General features: G+C 41.2%; 1 protein-coding gene across 1 annotated transcript; it reads right to left on the bottom strand.

Moving 5' to 3' along the window:
* Positions 1–2856: 2856 nt before the first annotated feature.
* rassf9 (Ras association domain family member 9) lies at positions 2857–15113 on the bottom strand. The gene is made up of 2 exons (XM_056388155.1): positions 14040–15113; positions 2857–5770 (listed from the first exon to the last, which is right to left on the bottom strand). Exons 1-2 carry the CDS (start codon positions 14084–14086, stop codon positions 4507–4509), a joined length of 1311 nt encoding a protein of 436 aa, XP_056244130.1. The 5' UTR covers positions 14087–15113; the 3' UTR covers positions 2857–4506.
* Between the last annotated feature and the right edge of the window lie 273 nt (positions 15114–15386).

The following is a 15386-nucleotide window of genomic DNA, read 5'->3' as shown; positions in this document are numbered from 1 at the left end:
AGAAAAAGGCGGAGAGAAAATGTTTACAAGCTTCTTGTGAACCACCCGGGCGTCTGAGCACACGGCACAGTGACAGCTCAACGCTTCCAGATCCGAACTTCCACCGTACAGTGGGTCAGCGGTTTCCCAAAATACCATTCAGCTTCTGCGTCGCCTACACGCATTTCATTCATACAGTGTCACCACAGTTAAAAGAGCGACTCATTTAAAAACAAATGAGAATTCAGCTCGAGTCTCAAAATAGTTCGGTGTGCATCAAATAATGGATCTGTCCTCACTAATCACAGCTTGCAAATTGCCTTTTTAAACTTTCAAATGTGATTGATTTTTTCCTTTTACAGTTTTCATATGTTGGAGCCAGATGTGCTTGTTGGGAAAATTTAATCTCAGGTGTTAAATTTTCTTTTTTTCGCCCCTGAGAGCAGAGAAGTGTCTGTGGTGGGGGTGGTTTTAAAAAAAGAAAAAAAAGAAAGTGAAGCAAACTCTTAATCTACTCAAATGCCCTCCCAAGAGGCTTTTGATGATAAACATCTCAGTTGGTTTAAAAATGTGATTAACTATAATTAGAGCCACCAATCTGTCTGTATTTACTGAGTTCTTTTAAAGACATAACATTCAGTGTCGGGCTAAATATCTTATTTTTTCACTTTTATCAGCCCAATATGCGGCCACATGTTGACATGTGGTGATTTCCAATTCAGCGTGGTCCCTCGCTGACGCTGACAGCTACACATCCAGATCAAACACAGCACGGCCACAATAGTCTTTTATGTACTGCACCCTTCACGTCACTTCTTCTCTCATCTTATCTCGCTGCTTCCTCCAAATGCCTGAGCAAAAAAGATAAAACGTGAGGTCAGAAAAGGCCACAGGGCCACCGTATTTAGTAAATTTGTCATATCAAGTATCGAGTATGCGTCATATATTAAATCTAAATCATAATCTAATCTAATCTGGCTCTAGACGTACTATTTTAAAAAATGGCCACACTGTTGCTGTTCAGCACGGGACCCACGGCGGATTACAAATAATGTTTTTCTCAAACTGCCCAGTCGTTATAACTGGGAGGGCTGAACAAAGACAGGTTTGCAGTCAGCCTAATTGTCATTTTGGTCCACATAATTACTGTTGTTGACACACACACACACACACACACACACACACACACACACACACACACACACACACACACACACACACACACACACACTTGCGGAGGGGAGGGGAAGAAGTAAACATCAGCTGGGTCTGCAGCCTCCCTGAAACCAGGAAGTGAAGTCACACAGCAGCAGCAGGAGAACAAACCGAGTTTCTTCTTCTTCTTCTTCTTCTTCTTTAATTATAAGAGTGCTTTGCAAAGGCTTTATATTACTTCAGGGGAAAAGAATGTTTTTTAAAGTTTTCACTCAGAGTTCCAGACTCTTCCAAAGACTCTCCACCACTGAAGTGGAGAGTTTCATTGTTCTGCCTTAAGAACGGTTTCTAAGGCTTTTACATTCTGCCAAGACTCGGAAATTTATACCCTGTGCTTTGTTAAACTTCTTTTGCTGCCTCAGCTGCCTTAAGACACCTCCTGTAGTCAGTCTTAGACATGTACGTATATAAAAAACCAGATGTAATCAACCTGTTTTCCTCTTTTTCTTTGTCACCAGTTTTTCATCCAGAAGAGGACCTTTCAGTTCCCGACACTTACTGCATGTGAAACTGCTTTTGTTTTCGTTTGGAGAACAATATTTTAAAGTTTTTAGAGCATAATGTTTCCACCAGATTTGTATTCCTGACAGCTTGTTGGGGAGAAGCGCAGGGAAGCTTTTAAAAAAACAAACTTGGCTCACCTCATTATTTTATTGACAGACGTGCTGAGGCGCCTGCTGCTCTCAAATGGCAGTAAATAATGAAATGAAGTGATTCTGGCTCCGGTTTCTCAACAGGAAGGACCTCTGTATACCTTCCCTCATATTAGATACTGTTAAATAAACCCTTGCAATTTGGGCGCACAACACATTAGCATCTGCCTTTTGTAAAGGAGCGACGCTATAGTCGCTCGAAAGTTTGAGTAAAGACTAATGACTGTAAAACCGTCGATCCAAGCAGGTCCCCCAGTTCTCCAACATCCCTTCCCTTTGGTTTCCACCAACTCGGGAGCTGGTTAAATTGGCATTAGGATATAAATGACATGAAATGCCCTTTTGTTCCAGCTTGGAGCGTGAGACAGAACATGCTAGGAGAACCGTAATAAACCCCTGTTCCATCCACAAGTGTGAGGCGCCAGTGCAGGATTGTTCACATTGTAAGATCTCTCGGCCTTTCATGCTCGGTGGAGACTAACACTTTGGCTTGAAGCGGTGAAGGATGGAGAGGGAGAGGGAGGGGGGGGGGGGGAGAGAGAGAGAGGGAGAGGGGGAGGGAGGGAGAGAGAGAGAGAGAGAGAGAGAGAGAGAGAGAGAGAGAGAGAGAGAGAGAGAGATGGGGGGGGGGGGGGGGTTAAGCAATTAGTGTGTGAAATAGATATCCTCTGCTTTTCCAAGCAGCCAGCCTCACTCTGCCCCGAGTACAAAGTGTTAGTCTGTCAGCGGTACCTTGACAAGAGGAGAGTGCTGGCTGCTGTTTGTGTGCCTGCCTGGCGACCATCTTGTCTGATTATATGGTGCAGACAGTGCAGAGCGGCTCTGAGGCGGCTGTGTCATCTCTCTCTGTAGGACTCGGAGCTTTGAGGAATCTGTAAAGTTCAATTCTTTGCATTTGAAAGAATTGAATCTGAGTTTTTTTCCCTCTTGCAGTTCAACATCAAGGACAGTAACGCTGTTGCTAAGTCATATTTAACACACTAGACAACAGTGATTACTCTTTGGGACATTTAAAGTGTTAGTGTTTATTATGAAAGTTGAAATATACATTTTAATTTATCATAGCTTGTTTTTTTTTTTTTAAGCATGAGTTACACATTTATAGTCCAGATATTTGTTATTTTGGTCGTGATTGTGTTTGATCAGATTGAGATTATCCCCTGACAGGAGAAACAATCATCTGTAAAAATACAATTACATGATAAATAAATAATTTCTCGGTTGCTTTATCAAATTGTCTTTTTTTTTTAAAGTCTGCACCTGTGCCATAAGAAGAATCATTTACAGCAGATACAGCAGCGTATTTACAATGTAGTCGAGAGGAAACTTACGATTCATTTCACACATTCTACATCCAAACCAGTCAGCTACTTGTTTTAATATAAAACATCGTTAATAGACTTGTAAGTGTGTTGGAAGAAGTGCAGCTTCATAAATATATTGAGAACTTGAGAGAAAAAAAAAGGGGCAATAAACATACATTCACCATTTTCTAACACAAAGAGCCTGTGACAGAAATTAAACAAAATAAAAAAAGAAGCCTTTTAACTATCTGAGCCTTTAAACGTTAAACACGTCTGTCAGTGGTAAATAGTCATTGCCTCTTTGTTGGGCGCACAAATGTACACTTTAAAAGTGGGTCATCTAGTGGTCAGACAGTGACACAGTAATCGGTGCGTACATTCCTCCAGATTGTGCCGTCCATGTATCATCATCATCATCATCATCATCATCATTACATTTCAGTCTCAGGCCTGAGCATCGTTTAGCATTTCAGAAACCCACAATGTTGTTTAACAACTGCAGCTCTTTTCGAAGGTATTTTCAGAGACAAAAACCCAAACTACTGATTTAAGAAAAGAAAAAGAAAAGAAAAACCTGCTCACTAAACAATGTTCCCCAACTTGTGACTCATTTTCCCAATCCAAAAGTGATGCATTATTATTTTTTTTTTTACAACACAAGAAAAAATACAAAAGATAAACAATGTGTATCAAAAGTTAAAATAATGGAAAACAAAATCATTGTGGATAAATATACCTGATATTAAAACTTGGGCTGATTTTGGCTCATGTCACTCAAATCGAGCTAAAAGGTGTTTCACTTGATTTTTTTCTAAATAAAATGCCAGAAAATAATGAGCTATGCCCAGATTAATAAATAGTGAAATCCTCAAATTGCTTGTTTGTTGATTTGAGGCCTTAATTAAACTCCAGACAGCTGAACATGTATTTGTTGTTATGCTTTTGTCTAGAGTTCATGGACAGAGGCTCGCACAGACCCTCTGATGGCCGAGTTTACGTCATGTGGACCGTTGCAGATCACTAGCTTAACTTTCACAAAATCGCAGAGATTCATACTTAGGATGAAGAAAAGCAGCAAAACCTTTGAGAAGCCCAAACCAAAGAACGTTTAACATCTTTACTTAAAAAAAAAAAAAAAAGGTTGAAATCGTTAATTCATTTTCTGTCTGTTTGCAACTATTCTGATAATCATCTCTTTTTTTTTTTCAGCTCCAGTTAAATTACCATCTTGGGTCATTAAGATCTCTGGGGATTTATCTTTCAGACAAACAGATAATGAGAACCTGAGAGGCACAAACTGGGGCTAGTGCATACAAAACTTTTTTTTGTTTTAAATGCTGGGTCAGCTGGGTTGTTCAAACGTCTGTATCCAGTGGGGGAGGGAAATCCAGACATGGTGACAGCGAGTCCTGACTGTGTGTGGAGCTAATCCCAGTGTCTGAGTCTGTGTCTGTAATGTCTAGAGGGGACAGGCTGTGTTTGAGTTTCACCGTCTGTGAGACGCTGCACTGAGTCTCACTTTTCACAGGGAGAGGACTGGACTTCTCCTCTGTGCTGTCCCCGATTTGCAGTGAGCTCAGCTGGGCAGCCAGATGCCAGCACTCCTGGTCCTTGGAGAGCAGCGTGGTGTCAAAGTACTTTATCTGCTTGTCTATCTCTGCGGCTTGGTTGTGAAGGGACACGCCGGTGAAGAGGCTGTGTTGCAGTTCTTCCTGCATCCTCTTGAGCTCGGCAGTGTAGAACGATTCGTCCGTCTCGGAGGCGATCCAGTAAGCAGCCGCCGCTCCTTCCTGTTCACTCTCCTCATGTTGCTCTAGCGGGAAACTGGCCCTCCCCAGCTCAGTGTCAATGTCCCGGGACAGCTGGAGGATGAGCTCCCGGTGTCTCTGAACCTGCAGCTCGAGCTGTTCGATTCCATCGCCGGTGTACAGGTACTCCAGCAGCTGCTCCTCAGTGTGCGCCTCCAAACTCTGACCGCAAGCCTGAGCCAGTGAACTCTCACACTCGGCCTCTCTCTGCACCTGCAGTTCAAACTGCTCAATGTCCAAATCCAGCTCCCTCATGTGTTGGATCTGCTCCCGGATTGTGTGGTCCTGGTTGAGAATAAGCTGCACCATCCGCTCGATCTCCTCGGCGCCCGGGGAGCTCTTGCTGTCATTGTGAAGCTTCTCCAGCTTCCTGAAAGCTTTCTTCACCATGCGCTTCTGCTTCTCCACTGGCAGAGACTGGGGGTAGTGCGCACGGCCGTGCTCCCACCGCTTCTGCTTGGCCCCCTTGGACTTAACGGCCTTCTTGGCGGGCTGAGGCACAAAATCGCTGGTTTTGAAGAGAATAAACTGGATGAAGGGTCTCTGGTCACCCCAGGCATACCAGAGCCTCAGGATTCTGGTGAGAGGAGGCAAAGCTCTCTCAAAACCCTTCCAACGCTCGACGAGACAGAAGTCTTTGGGTTCCCCGTGCAGGAGCCGCTTGCTCTCCGGGACTGACTTGTGATCTTCCAGTAACGCCTGAATCATATCTGCACAAGTTGTGTGCTTTGTTACCCCACAGACGACCTTCTCCTCATTGCAGACAGTAACCTGAATCTCTTTTCCGATCACAGGCTCGGCATCTTTTGTCCTGGGAAAGAGACAGGAAAAAAAGCTTCAAATCGTGGCTTAGAAATGAAATGAAGACTCTTTAACATCCTAGTATCCCCTCTGTTTTCCCTCAAGTAACTTTAAGGTTGTTTAAAATCATCAACACTACATAAATTGAAACCAGATTCTTGCTATTGCTAAACAGCCAACGTTAGCATTAAGCTGTTCACATAGCAGCCTAGTAGAAATATTGGCAGTTCAGCATAAAACAACTGGAAAGCAACTTTTGTTTTGCTTCTATCACATTTTCTCTTCTACTGAAGTTAGCATGCTAACCAGCTAGCCCTGGTCCGACTGACCATTTCTGATACCGAGTCACTGTAGCGCCCAGGCTGCCCTGAAGAAGTAGCACTGCTCAGAGGATGAGTTATCGCCTCTCGTCTTGTAAACACAACAATAGCTGAAGCTTAATGCTAACATTGGCTATGTAGCAATAGCAAAAACTGACCCACTACAACTTTGGGTCAGACAGATATATCTCTTACTGAAATTTTGTGCAGGCGTTCGTGGTCCCCAGAGGATGAAACCTACTGACTTTACCTATAGTGCCACCACCAGGTCTAGGCATCAACTTATCCAATTAAGTATCAACATCTACTGGATGGATTGCCACAACATTTGGTAGAGATATCAAAGGTGCACAGAGGGTAAATCCTCCTAACACTTTGTCTGTTTGTCTTTTATGTAGATAGCTGAGACACTATGATTAATCCAAAATGTTTTGTTAGCCATAAATTAAAAAATGAAATGCCGTGTTTACAAAAAGTTCTGTTCAAACTGCTGCTGTGAGAGAGCTTGTGGAGTATTTGAAGTGCAACACACACATACTCTCCCACTCACACTTTTGAAGTCCTTTCACCATTCTCAGTATTATTTTTTTTTTTCTTAAATAGATTCTACTTTGATGGTTTTCCATTAGGTCAATGAGCAGAAAACTATGTTCGCTCATTTTGTGCTCCCAAGCTTGATTCAATTAGACTGTTGCTCATGGTCTTACTCATCAGAGATGATCACTTAATGGTCCGGTTCTGAGCTATTTAACCCCAAGGCCCTCATTACCTTTTCATCTGGACCGTAAAACTTGTTCAAAAATTGACCTCTGATGGGCCGACGATATCTATTTTTTACATGCTTAATGGACCACCGGTAATATCCAGGACCTAATATCCAGTCATCAGATGAAAGGCACTGGCAAATGCAGACATCCACAACATGAACAAGTAATCAAATAAGCAGATAACATTGCCAGACATTTCAATTTGATTTCAAGATAAAGAATGATCTATCATGTTATTATTTATATGAAAGATAACATCTTGGGATTATTCTACAATTTATGTGATTAATTAGGTTAACTCTGATGTATTGTAGCCGACTGCCAAGTTTCAAATGTTAAGTCAAAGCCCACTCTGTAATTGCATAAATGTTATACGTCATTCCTTTTTTGCTCCCAGATAGTTAAATGTCAAAGAAACCAGGAAGATTACACATGTAATTCCACCAAGAGACAAAAACTGGAGCTCCTCCTCTCAACTCAACACTGAACTCTTTTTTTTTTTTCTGTGTGGGTTGAAGAAAGGTTAGTCTGTGGTTTTGCAACCAAACAGGCAATACTTAATTAAAATGTTAACAGCAATAAATCAAAACAATCCATTTGTAATGCCGGTTGATGCCAGGTTTCGTCAACAGTATTTCCAAAAAAACTGATTTCACATAGCAAACTGATGACATCACGGAGGGAGTTTAGTTGCAGCTCAGCAAGACACACATAATCTCAGATAAGTGGAACCAAAAGGTTAAAGGATTTATTTTTTTCTTTCAGTTTGTATTTCATACATCGAGACCTGCATTCAAGGATGAGTGCACAAGAACAGATTCTACAGTATGTTTTACCAGAAAATGAAACAAACTGTGATTGAAATCAAACACGATAGATGTACAGCTGTGCTATCAAAAGTTAGAGGTTGTTCCAGGCAGCAGTGGCTTCAGATCTGCACCTTGCATCTTGTACCTGCAGTGCCTTTTTTATCTGTGGAGATAACCTTGGTCGGCAGCGGCCCACATCAATCTCTGATCATCGCGAGGGAGCGTGGACAAAAGAAACATCCTCTGAAGATGATACAGATACTATCTACCTGCATGCTGACACGACTAAGTGAGATATTAAGTATTATTCAAATCACTTAAGTGACTTATCTCAGAGTTTGCTGATTTTTTTTTTTTTTTTTTTTTTAACAGACTGATACTGTTGTGTTTTGGTTCCCACATGGCATGAGAACTGGATCATTGTGTAAACTGCAGGTGAATAAGTTGTCAGGAATGCAATACCTATGCAACAATGCAAGAGGCTGGTTAATGGTTATGGAGACCCTTGGTAGATGAGCGGGGCGAAGCAAATACCTGAACTATGCGCAGGCCAAACAAATCCAGCACGCCTCTGGCATTCACAGACGACAACCACGACGACTTTGACCTCAAGAGTTTCCAACTACCATCTACTAAGGAAACCCCACAAACGCTACTACGGTGCACGGGAGAGAGAACAGTGGGTGGACCACACCTGTACTCTAATGCAACAGCCTTGAAACACATGAGATAATGTTTGTACAGCTTATATTTTAATCAACAGTCCTCTGGATTGTTCTACATCGTCTCAAAAACAAGAGGTTATCGGGTAAAATCAGGTGTAACTATGGACACAGGCAACCTGCAGTGATGTACTAGCAAAATACATTTACTCAAGTACTGTGTTTAAATACAGTTTTCAGGTACTCTACATCAGTATCTTCATTTTATGCTTTTTTTAGAGGGGCATACACTCCACTACATTCATTAAGCAGCTGTATTATTAGAGTACACTGGACATTAAATCCATAGCAAATGTATGTAAAATCTTAACTACCCAATGATATTCAAGGTTGTTAAATCAAGCACCATCTTGACTGATTATACAGCATGAACCTCTGGTTTTGCAAGCCAAAAGGTTTGGGAACCACTGCTGTAACTGCACTGCAATGCATGGATGGAAGGATTGGTGAAAGAATTGCCAGAAAAATAGAAAATGTTTCCTACAAACACTAACACTGGCCTGCGTAAAGCATGTGGGAAACGAGTATCTATGGTCATATCTGAACATACAGGTGAATAAACAATGCTCTCCAGACAATTGGGTATTTCAGAGAGGGTGACCCAAGCCCCTCAGCTGTGCAGGAAGCGGGTACAGCAAGGCAGGGAAACACCTGTATTTGTCCTGGGCTGAAATCACCAACATCCTGCCACCAACAGTTCAATGGACAGAGGGAGGAAGGGGAAAAATGGATTCCACGCCGGTCACTGTGGTCTGTTTTCAGCTCCACTCTAATGTGAAGAAAGTGCTGACAAATGTATGACTGTGGGGCCACGAGCCGTATTCCAACTGTTTGGAAATCAACCTTTTTAGTAACGTCGAGAGGTGTTAAAAATGTGTTTAAACATTTCTCAGGGGACGAGCTGCTCGAATATGTCAATAATTGAATTAATCTTCAATGGGAGGAACAAGAAAGCTAGGGGGGAAAAATGAATTCAAATAGCATCAAACATTCATATTTCATTTGATCATGACTGTCACTGTTATGATGTTGGATGGCCAGCATGTTAATTATTTTACCAAGGTAGCTATGGGCTAATTTGAGCAGTGAGTTTACAGTTGAGTGGCAGTGTAAAATACCTGCCTAAATGTCAGTAATGCTAGGCTTTATAATATGACTTCTTACCTGATTGTTTACTATTTCACTTGGCTGCTAGCTACTGTTCTGCTGTACTGCTACTGGGGGGAATGGGGGTTGCCTGACTGCCTTTCCTGTTCACAGGCTGGGCCTCTGACTGTTCGTTTTTGTTTTGTTTTTTTATAACAGGAAGTGGAGAAAAACATGGGCGAACACTAGTACCTGTGACATCAGCCATAGATTTGTGATCATGGACTTCTTGAAGTGTGAAGTTTTCTGTAAAACTACATTTGGGGTCTAGTTGTAAATGTAGGAGGAGGAGGAAACAGCAGCAGCAACAACAGCTGGTTGTGAAAAGCTGAGACACAGCAAATCAAGAGAAAACAACCTCCAACGTACTTTTCTCTAAGCCTCAACACCTCCCTTAATGGCGCAATGATTCACATAATGGCCAACTAAACAAATTAAAAGTTTCGAGTTAAAAAACAGAATACTTTTCACTTTAACCTGTGCTATGCTGAAGGTCAAATTCCTTAAGACTACAAAACTTTATCACTGGATCGCTCAAAACTGTCTGGAGAGACGTTGTTTTCTGAGGAAAAACACTTTGATGAGAATGGCGGTATTTGTGTTTGCTAGTGCCAAAACCACTAACCCCCTCGAGTCCACTCCCTGCCAGGACAGACACAAACGCTGCACGCACCATTGGGTTGATTACATCGCAGCTAATACATTCGTACGGGCTGTCACTTTGGGTGCCATTTGATATTCATAGTTTGGGATTAAGCTGCGGTACCAGACGCAACAAATGAGGGTGCCCTCATAGGTCACAGCTTTGGGTGATAAATGACAAAGCTGACGCTGATATCGTGGTGAAGTCGAACCTTGTGATTTGGAAAGGTGCCAATGGAATTCAGGACGTACAATGATTTATATTCTTTAATAGAAATATTAGAATACAAGGTTCTTGTCACGGCGAGGATGGATGCTGTGGGGTGGATAACACATGATCGTTTCACACCTGAGTGAACCCAGGAAACCTGAGCAGACCTGCTTGACCTCAGCCTGAACTTACAAGCTGCAATACCAAGGAGACATCAGACATGTGGGGAGGAAACCACATTCAAATTATCTGAATTTTAGTACAAGTTTCTGCGTTGGACGATTACGTTACAGCTCCACTGTGGTGGTGTGGCTCTCTTCCATTTTAATACTCATAATGACAACCCTGCAGACATTAACAATTCCCTCTTGTGTCATAAATTTGCAAGCTACAAGTTACCACAGAGGACCACATGCTGGTGGTTTGAGCAAGTCATAACAAACGACAGCATTATGGCGCTCCAGCGTCTCAGCACGTTTTTCTCAGATCAATAGTGATAGCCTATGATAAGGTGATGCGGCTATTTCAAACAGGAACAAAGCTGCTATGGCGTATCAACAAATATTTCTTGTAGCCACTGATGTAAACAAGTTCTCATTTTCTCCCCAAGGGACTGAAAACTTTGATTATATCCTGATTAGTCTGGCGGTGAGGAAATCAAAGGATTGCTCTTACAACTAAAACACAAACAGTACGTCAGCTGATGTGAGAACAGCAGATAAGTGACGTAAAACTTGTTTATACTATAAATCATTCCTTATTGTAACTCTAAAGTGTTGGTTCACCCAAATACATTTCTTCTTCAACTACCAATCCAGATCATTTTGGTTATACTGGCCATCTCTGCTGTCACCTCGGTACAATGGAAGTAACAGCCATGCTAGTAGTTCTGAGGCTTTGGCACAGTGATAATTCGAGCTAATTACTAATAACAGCATGCTAACATGCTCACAATGACAACGCTAGCATGCTCATGTTTAGCAGCTATATGGTTTATCCTGTTCACTCATCTTAGCTTTGTGTTTTAGCATGCTAATTAGCATTAGTTTTGCAGTTTCAGTGGCACTAGTGTAGGCTATATGGAAAGTTAGGGAGTCGCTAAAGTGGTGACAATTCATCAACAGCAGTTGAAACTTCACATGTCAACATCATGTGGTTACTACAGGAAAAGACAGATGATCACAAAGGACATTAGGATTCACCCTCTAGGCACCATGGATAGATACCAAATTGCATAACAATCCACTTAACAGTTGTTGATCTAAAATCTCTCGCCAGAAACGGCGTCTTTGTAACTGATCCACTTTCTACTGAAGGAAGAAGTCCTTATGAGTAGATATCAATAAACTAACCCTTTGAATGAAGGAGATCTTGAGTTGTGAGACATGATACATCACATTACAGACATGACATTTGCATTGGTTCCCATATGTTAAATGTTCATAACATTAGGCTAACTAAGATGATAAGGTTTTATCTGCCCTGTCTGTCAGTGAATGTGTGAAACCAAAGAAGGGCAGCAAACCCTTTTTAAAGTTAAAACAGAGAAATATATTAGCTGTAGAGAGCATCTACGTAGTGTTTTCCCTGACAGATACACAGAGAGTGTAGGACAGGAGACGCTTCCTCTGGCTCTTATCTGTAAGAGGATGAGGGATCGGTGAGGAAATAACATCACTTTTCTATCTGTATATGTTCATCTCTGGGATGATGACTCCTCTGATAGGCATCTGTGAGCAGAGACACAACACACCCCTTCCCTTCTCCTCCCTTCCTCTGTGAAACCACCCACCCCTCTTATTTTTTCTTCCTCCCCCTCTGAGCAGGTCTGTGAATCACCAAAATAAGCTTTTGCTCAGTGAAAATACAACTGGTATCTTTTTTTTTTCTTTCAAGATTTGCCCTGGCTTGCTAATTTGTGTTATCCAAACAATTTCAGTAGCTAATTGGTCCTGTGAACAATGCTGTCATGCTGTAAGTGTGGCTCAGTGCAAGATTAAGTGGGAGAGGTCACTGCAATGCTTGGGTCACGATTGTCACTGGCTGGAAACCATCTAATTTTCAAACCCTTTCAGGCCCGTTTGTGCTCTTTCACTATGGTATGCCACTTTGACACGAAGGACTGATTGTTTGACAGTATTCAAACAAAAGTGTGATTCATCCACCATCATCAACACATTTGAATTTTTTACAATCTGAAAGTGTGCAAAGGTTTCTTATGTTTGACCTGACTGCAGCTCCACGTCATTGTCATCCTTCAGCAAACATCCAGCTCAGTGTCTCAGCGTCAGTAAAAGCACGTCTCTGAAATCAAGCGTTTGACATTATCTACAGATCAAAACACTTAAGGTAATTATAGGTGCTGCAGTGGTAATTACCACGCAACATGAAGTAAAAAGAAATAAAGACATCCACTGGAGACAGCTTCAGTCAGACTGTTTGAAGTTATCAAAGATAATTCATCTCAGCTCTGTGTGTAATGTGAAAGTACATCCATTATTCTGCTGGTGCCACAGTCAAAGGGTTTGTTTTTCTTAGGCAATAATTTATACTAAATTACTGTAAGTTTTATTTCTGAACTTAATCCAAACCCTTTTCCACTGAGTTTGGTGGTAAATGAGAACCTTTTTTAATAAGTAAAGCTAATGAAAATACGTCTTTACCCACAGTTAAAACCTTCCTGATCCCGGTTTTGGCAGCATGAATCCTGCCTGCACCCTGCAAGGGATTGGATCATGACCTAGATACTCTCAAAAGACAAACTCTGTTTACCAACTCTGCACAACTAAAGTCTGCAGTCCACAACAGAGGACAGCTTGTGCCTCGGTGAATCTAATTTTCCCACCTTTTTTTTTTTTTTTTCTCTAAACCTGAGGCTGAATCCCAGCTGTAGCCAGGGGCACATCAAAAGGCCAGGTTAGTCACTTAAGGAAATTGCTGAGGCAAATTATACATGTTGATGACAGGATCTCTCTCAGGTCCTTTGACTCTGTCGTACCAGATGAAACGGGTATTAAATATAACATCTTTGTAGTAATTACAGAGCAGGAGAGGGTCAAAGCTTGTATGAGCTGATGCACAGTGCCGCGTACTTTGACAGGAAGGAGAGAAACACTATCAAAAAGTGTAATCTGCTCAATCTTTCCACAATAATTGGAAATATTACAACAAACAGGGAAGAAAACAAGTCTTACGTCTGCTTAATTTAGTGAAAGGATCCAAATGTGTGTTAAAAACATAGATATATGGATGAAAAATTGTTTAAGGTTATATCCTTCCCTCCTCCAGATGCAAATATGCAATCGGCCTCTGGCTTTTGTGTTCTTGTAGTTAATGGCATTAAATGGCGTTTCTGACTATAATATAGATCTTTTCTAATGGTCCACGGTATCACCATGTTGGACAACCTGCACTTTCCTTCTAATATTGTTGGTGAAAAAGATGCTAACACAAAGCTCCATTCACAATTCACTTTTCCCCCCTTGTGCAGCTCAGTCATTAAATCCAACGCGCACTGACTTCAGTTCAGGTCTCCCTCCTCAGCAGTTCTAAACAGAGAGCTCTGCGAACTTGAAAGAACACACACACACACACACACACACACACACACACACACACACGCACTCTCTCTCTCTCTTATAATCGCACTCTCATCAAATTACCTGTTTTTCAGTCGAGCTTTCAGGAAGTTTTTTCCAAACGGAGCCATGACTGAAGGAGCGGAATTAAATAGACAACAATCCGAAATACGTTAGAGTCCCCGCATGGCAGGACGTCGGACAGTTGTGTGGTGTGTTTCAGAAAAGTTGAGTCTGTCCCGACTGCAACTCTGTCCGCCGCCCCATCCTAAAAGCGGGAGGGAGGTGTTTCCCCAGACTTCATAGACATTTATCGGTGAAACTCTGCCCCCTTCCACCTGCAAGAGAAACTAGAGAAACTCGAGCAGAAAAGAAAATGACAAAGGTAAATACTTGTGTGAAAAAACTGTAAATTAAGGAACCAAACTAAAATAATATTAATAAAAAAAAAAAAACCTACAGTATAAGGTCAATTTAAACTCAAGTTAAAACATAAGAGAACATGAGACTATCTGGGCAGTAAGTGCTAAAATCCCATTAGGAATAAGTCACATTTTGATTATAGAAGAGATTATAGAACAAATAGCACAAATATTATTAAGATTATATATATTACACAATATAACACACAATGAATTAAGCTTTTACAAATATATGTAACGGTGCAATGAAGAGGCAGAAGTCAAGTGATGTTGAAATATGATTAGTTTACAGTGAGCTGCCTCTCGGCGTTTGGATTGAAATGACAGAGATGAGATTCAGACATAAGAGGAATGCAGCCTGCGTTAACTCCAGCCAGACTGTTTCTTCTGCACAGCACATATGTCTTGGACTTGTTCCAGCTGGGTTGTTTACTGTATATTAAAAGAGGATAATTCTCTCTGGGGACCAATTAGTGTGAATATGAACAAATGAAACTAAGGCTGATTTACAATGAGGATGCACCAACTCGACTATACTTACTTTTTGGCTTTCAATCAAAGTGGATTTTATGTGATAGTGTACCACATGTACATACAGTATTTCATTAGAAACGTCCAGTCTCTTCTTTTATATTACAACCCAAAGCATCCTAGATTAGGATACAAAATGGACAACAATCAGAGGTGTTTGCCAGGACATAATTACTGCTTATATTTAATTTCACAACATGTATTCAGTTTATTTTTATTGATCTGAAGTCCATCAGATCGCACCTGAACCTTCAGATGGACAGCAGAAAGAGCGGAATAATGAACTCTCAAGTCTCTAATGTGATATTACTGTATAGAGACACTGCATCATCTTCATCCCTTATTTGTTTTACATCTGATATTTCTTGCCTGGAACAAATAGATATCTGAGAAAAAGAATCAAAGGTACAATTTATTAAAAAAAATTTAAAAAAATCGAGTAGGAGGACAGGATCTAAAATAGATCCCTGTGGGACTC

This window comes from Seriola aureovittata, chromosome 10, assembly GCF_021018895.1.
Source record: "Seriola aureovittata isolate HTS-2021-v1 ecotype China chromosome 10, ASM2101889v1, whole genome shotgun sequence".
NCBI classification, from domain to species: Eukaryota; Metazoa; Chordata; class Actinopteri; order Carangiformes; family Carangidae; genus Seriola; species Seriola aureovittata.
Note: the sequence above shows the minus strand (reverse complement) of the source record. Positions and strands in the feature narration are given on the sequence as shown.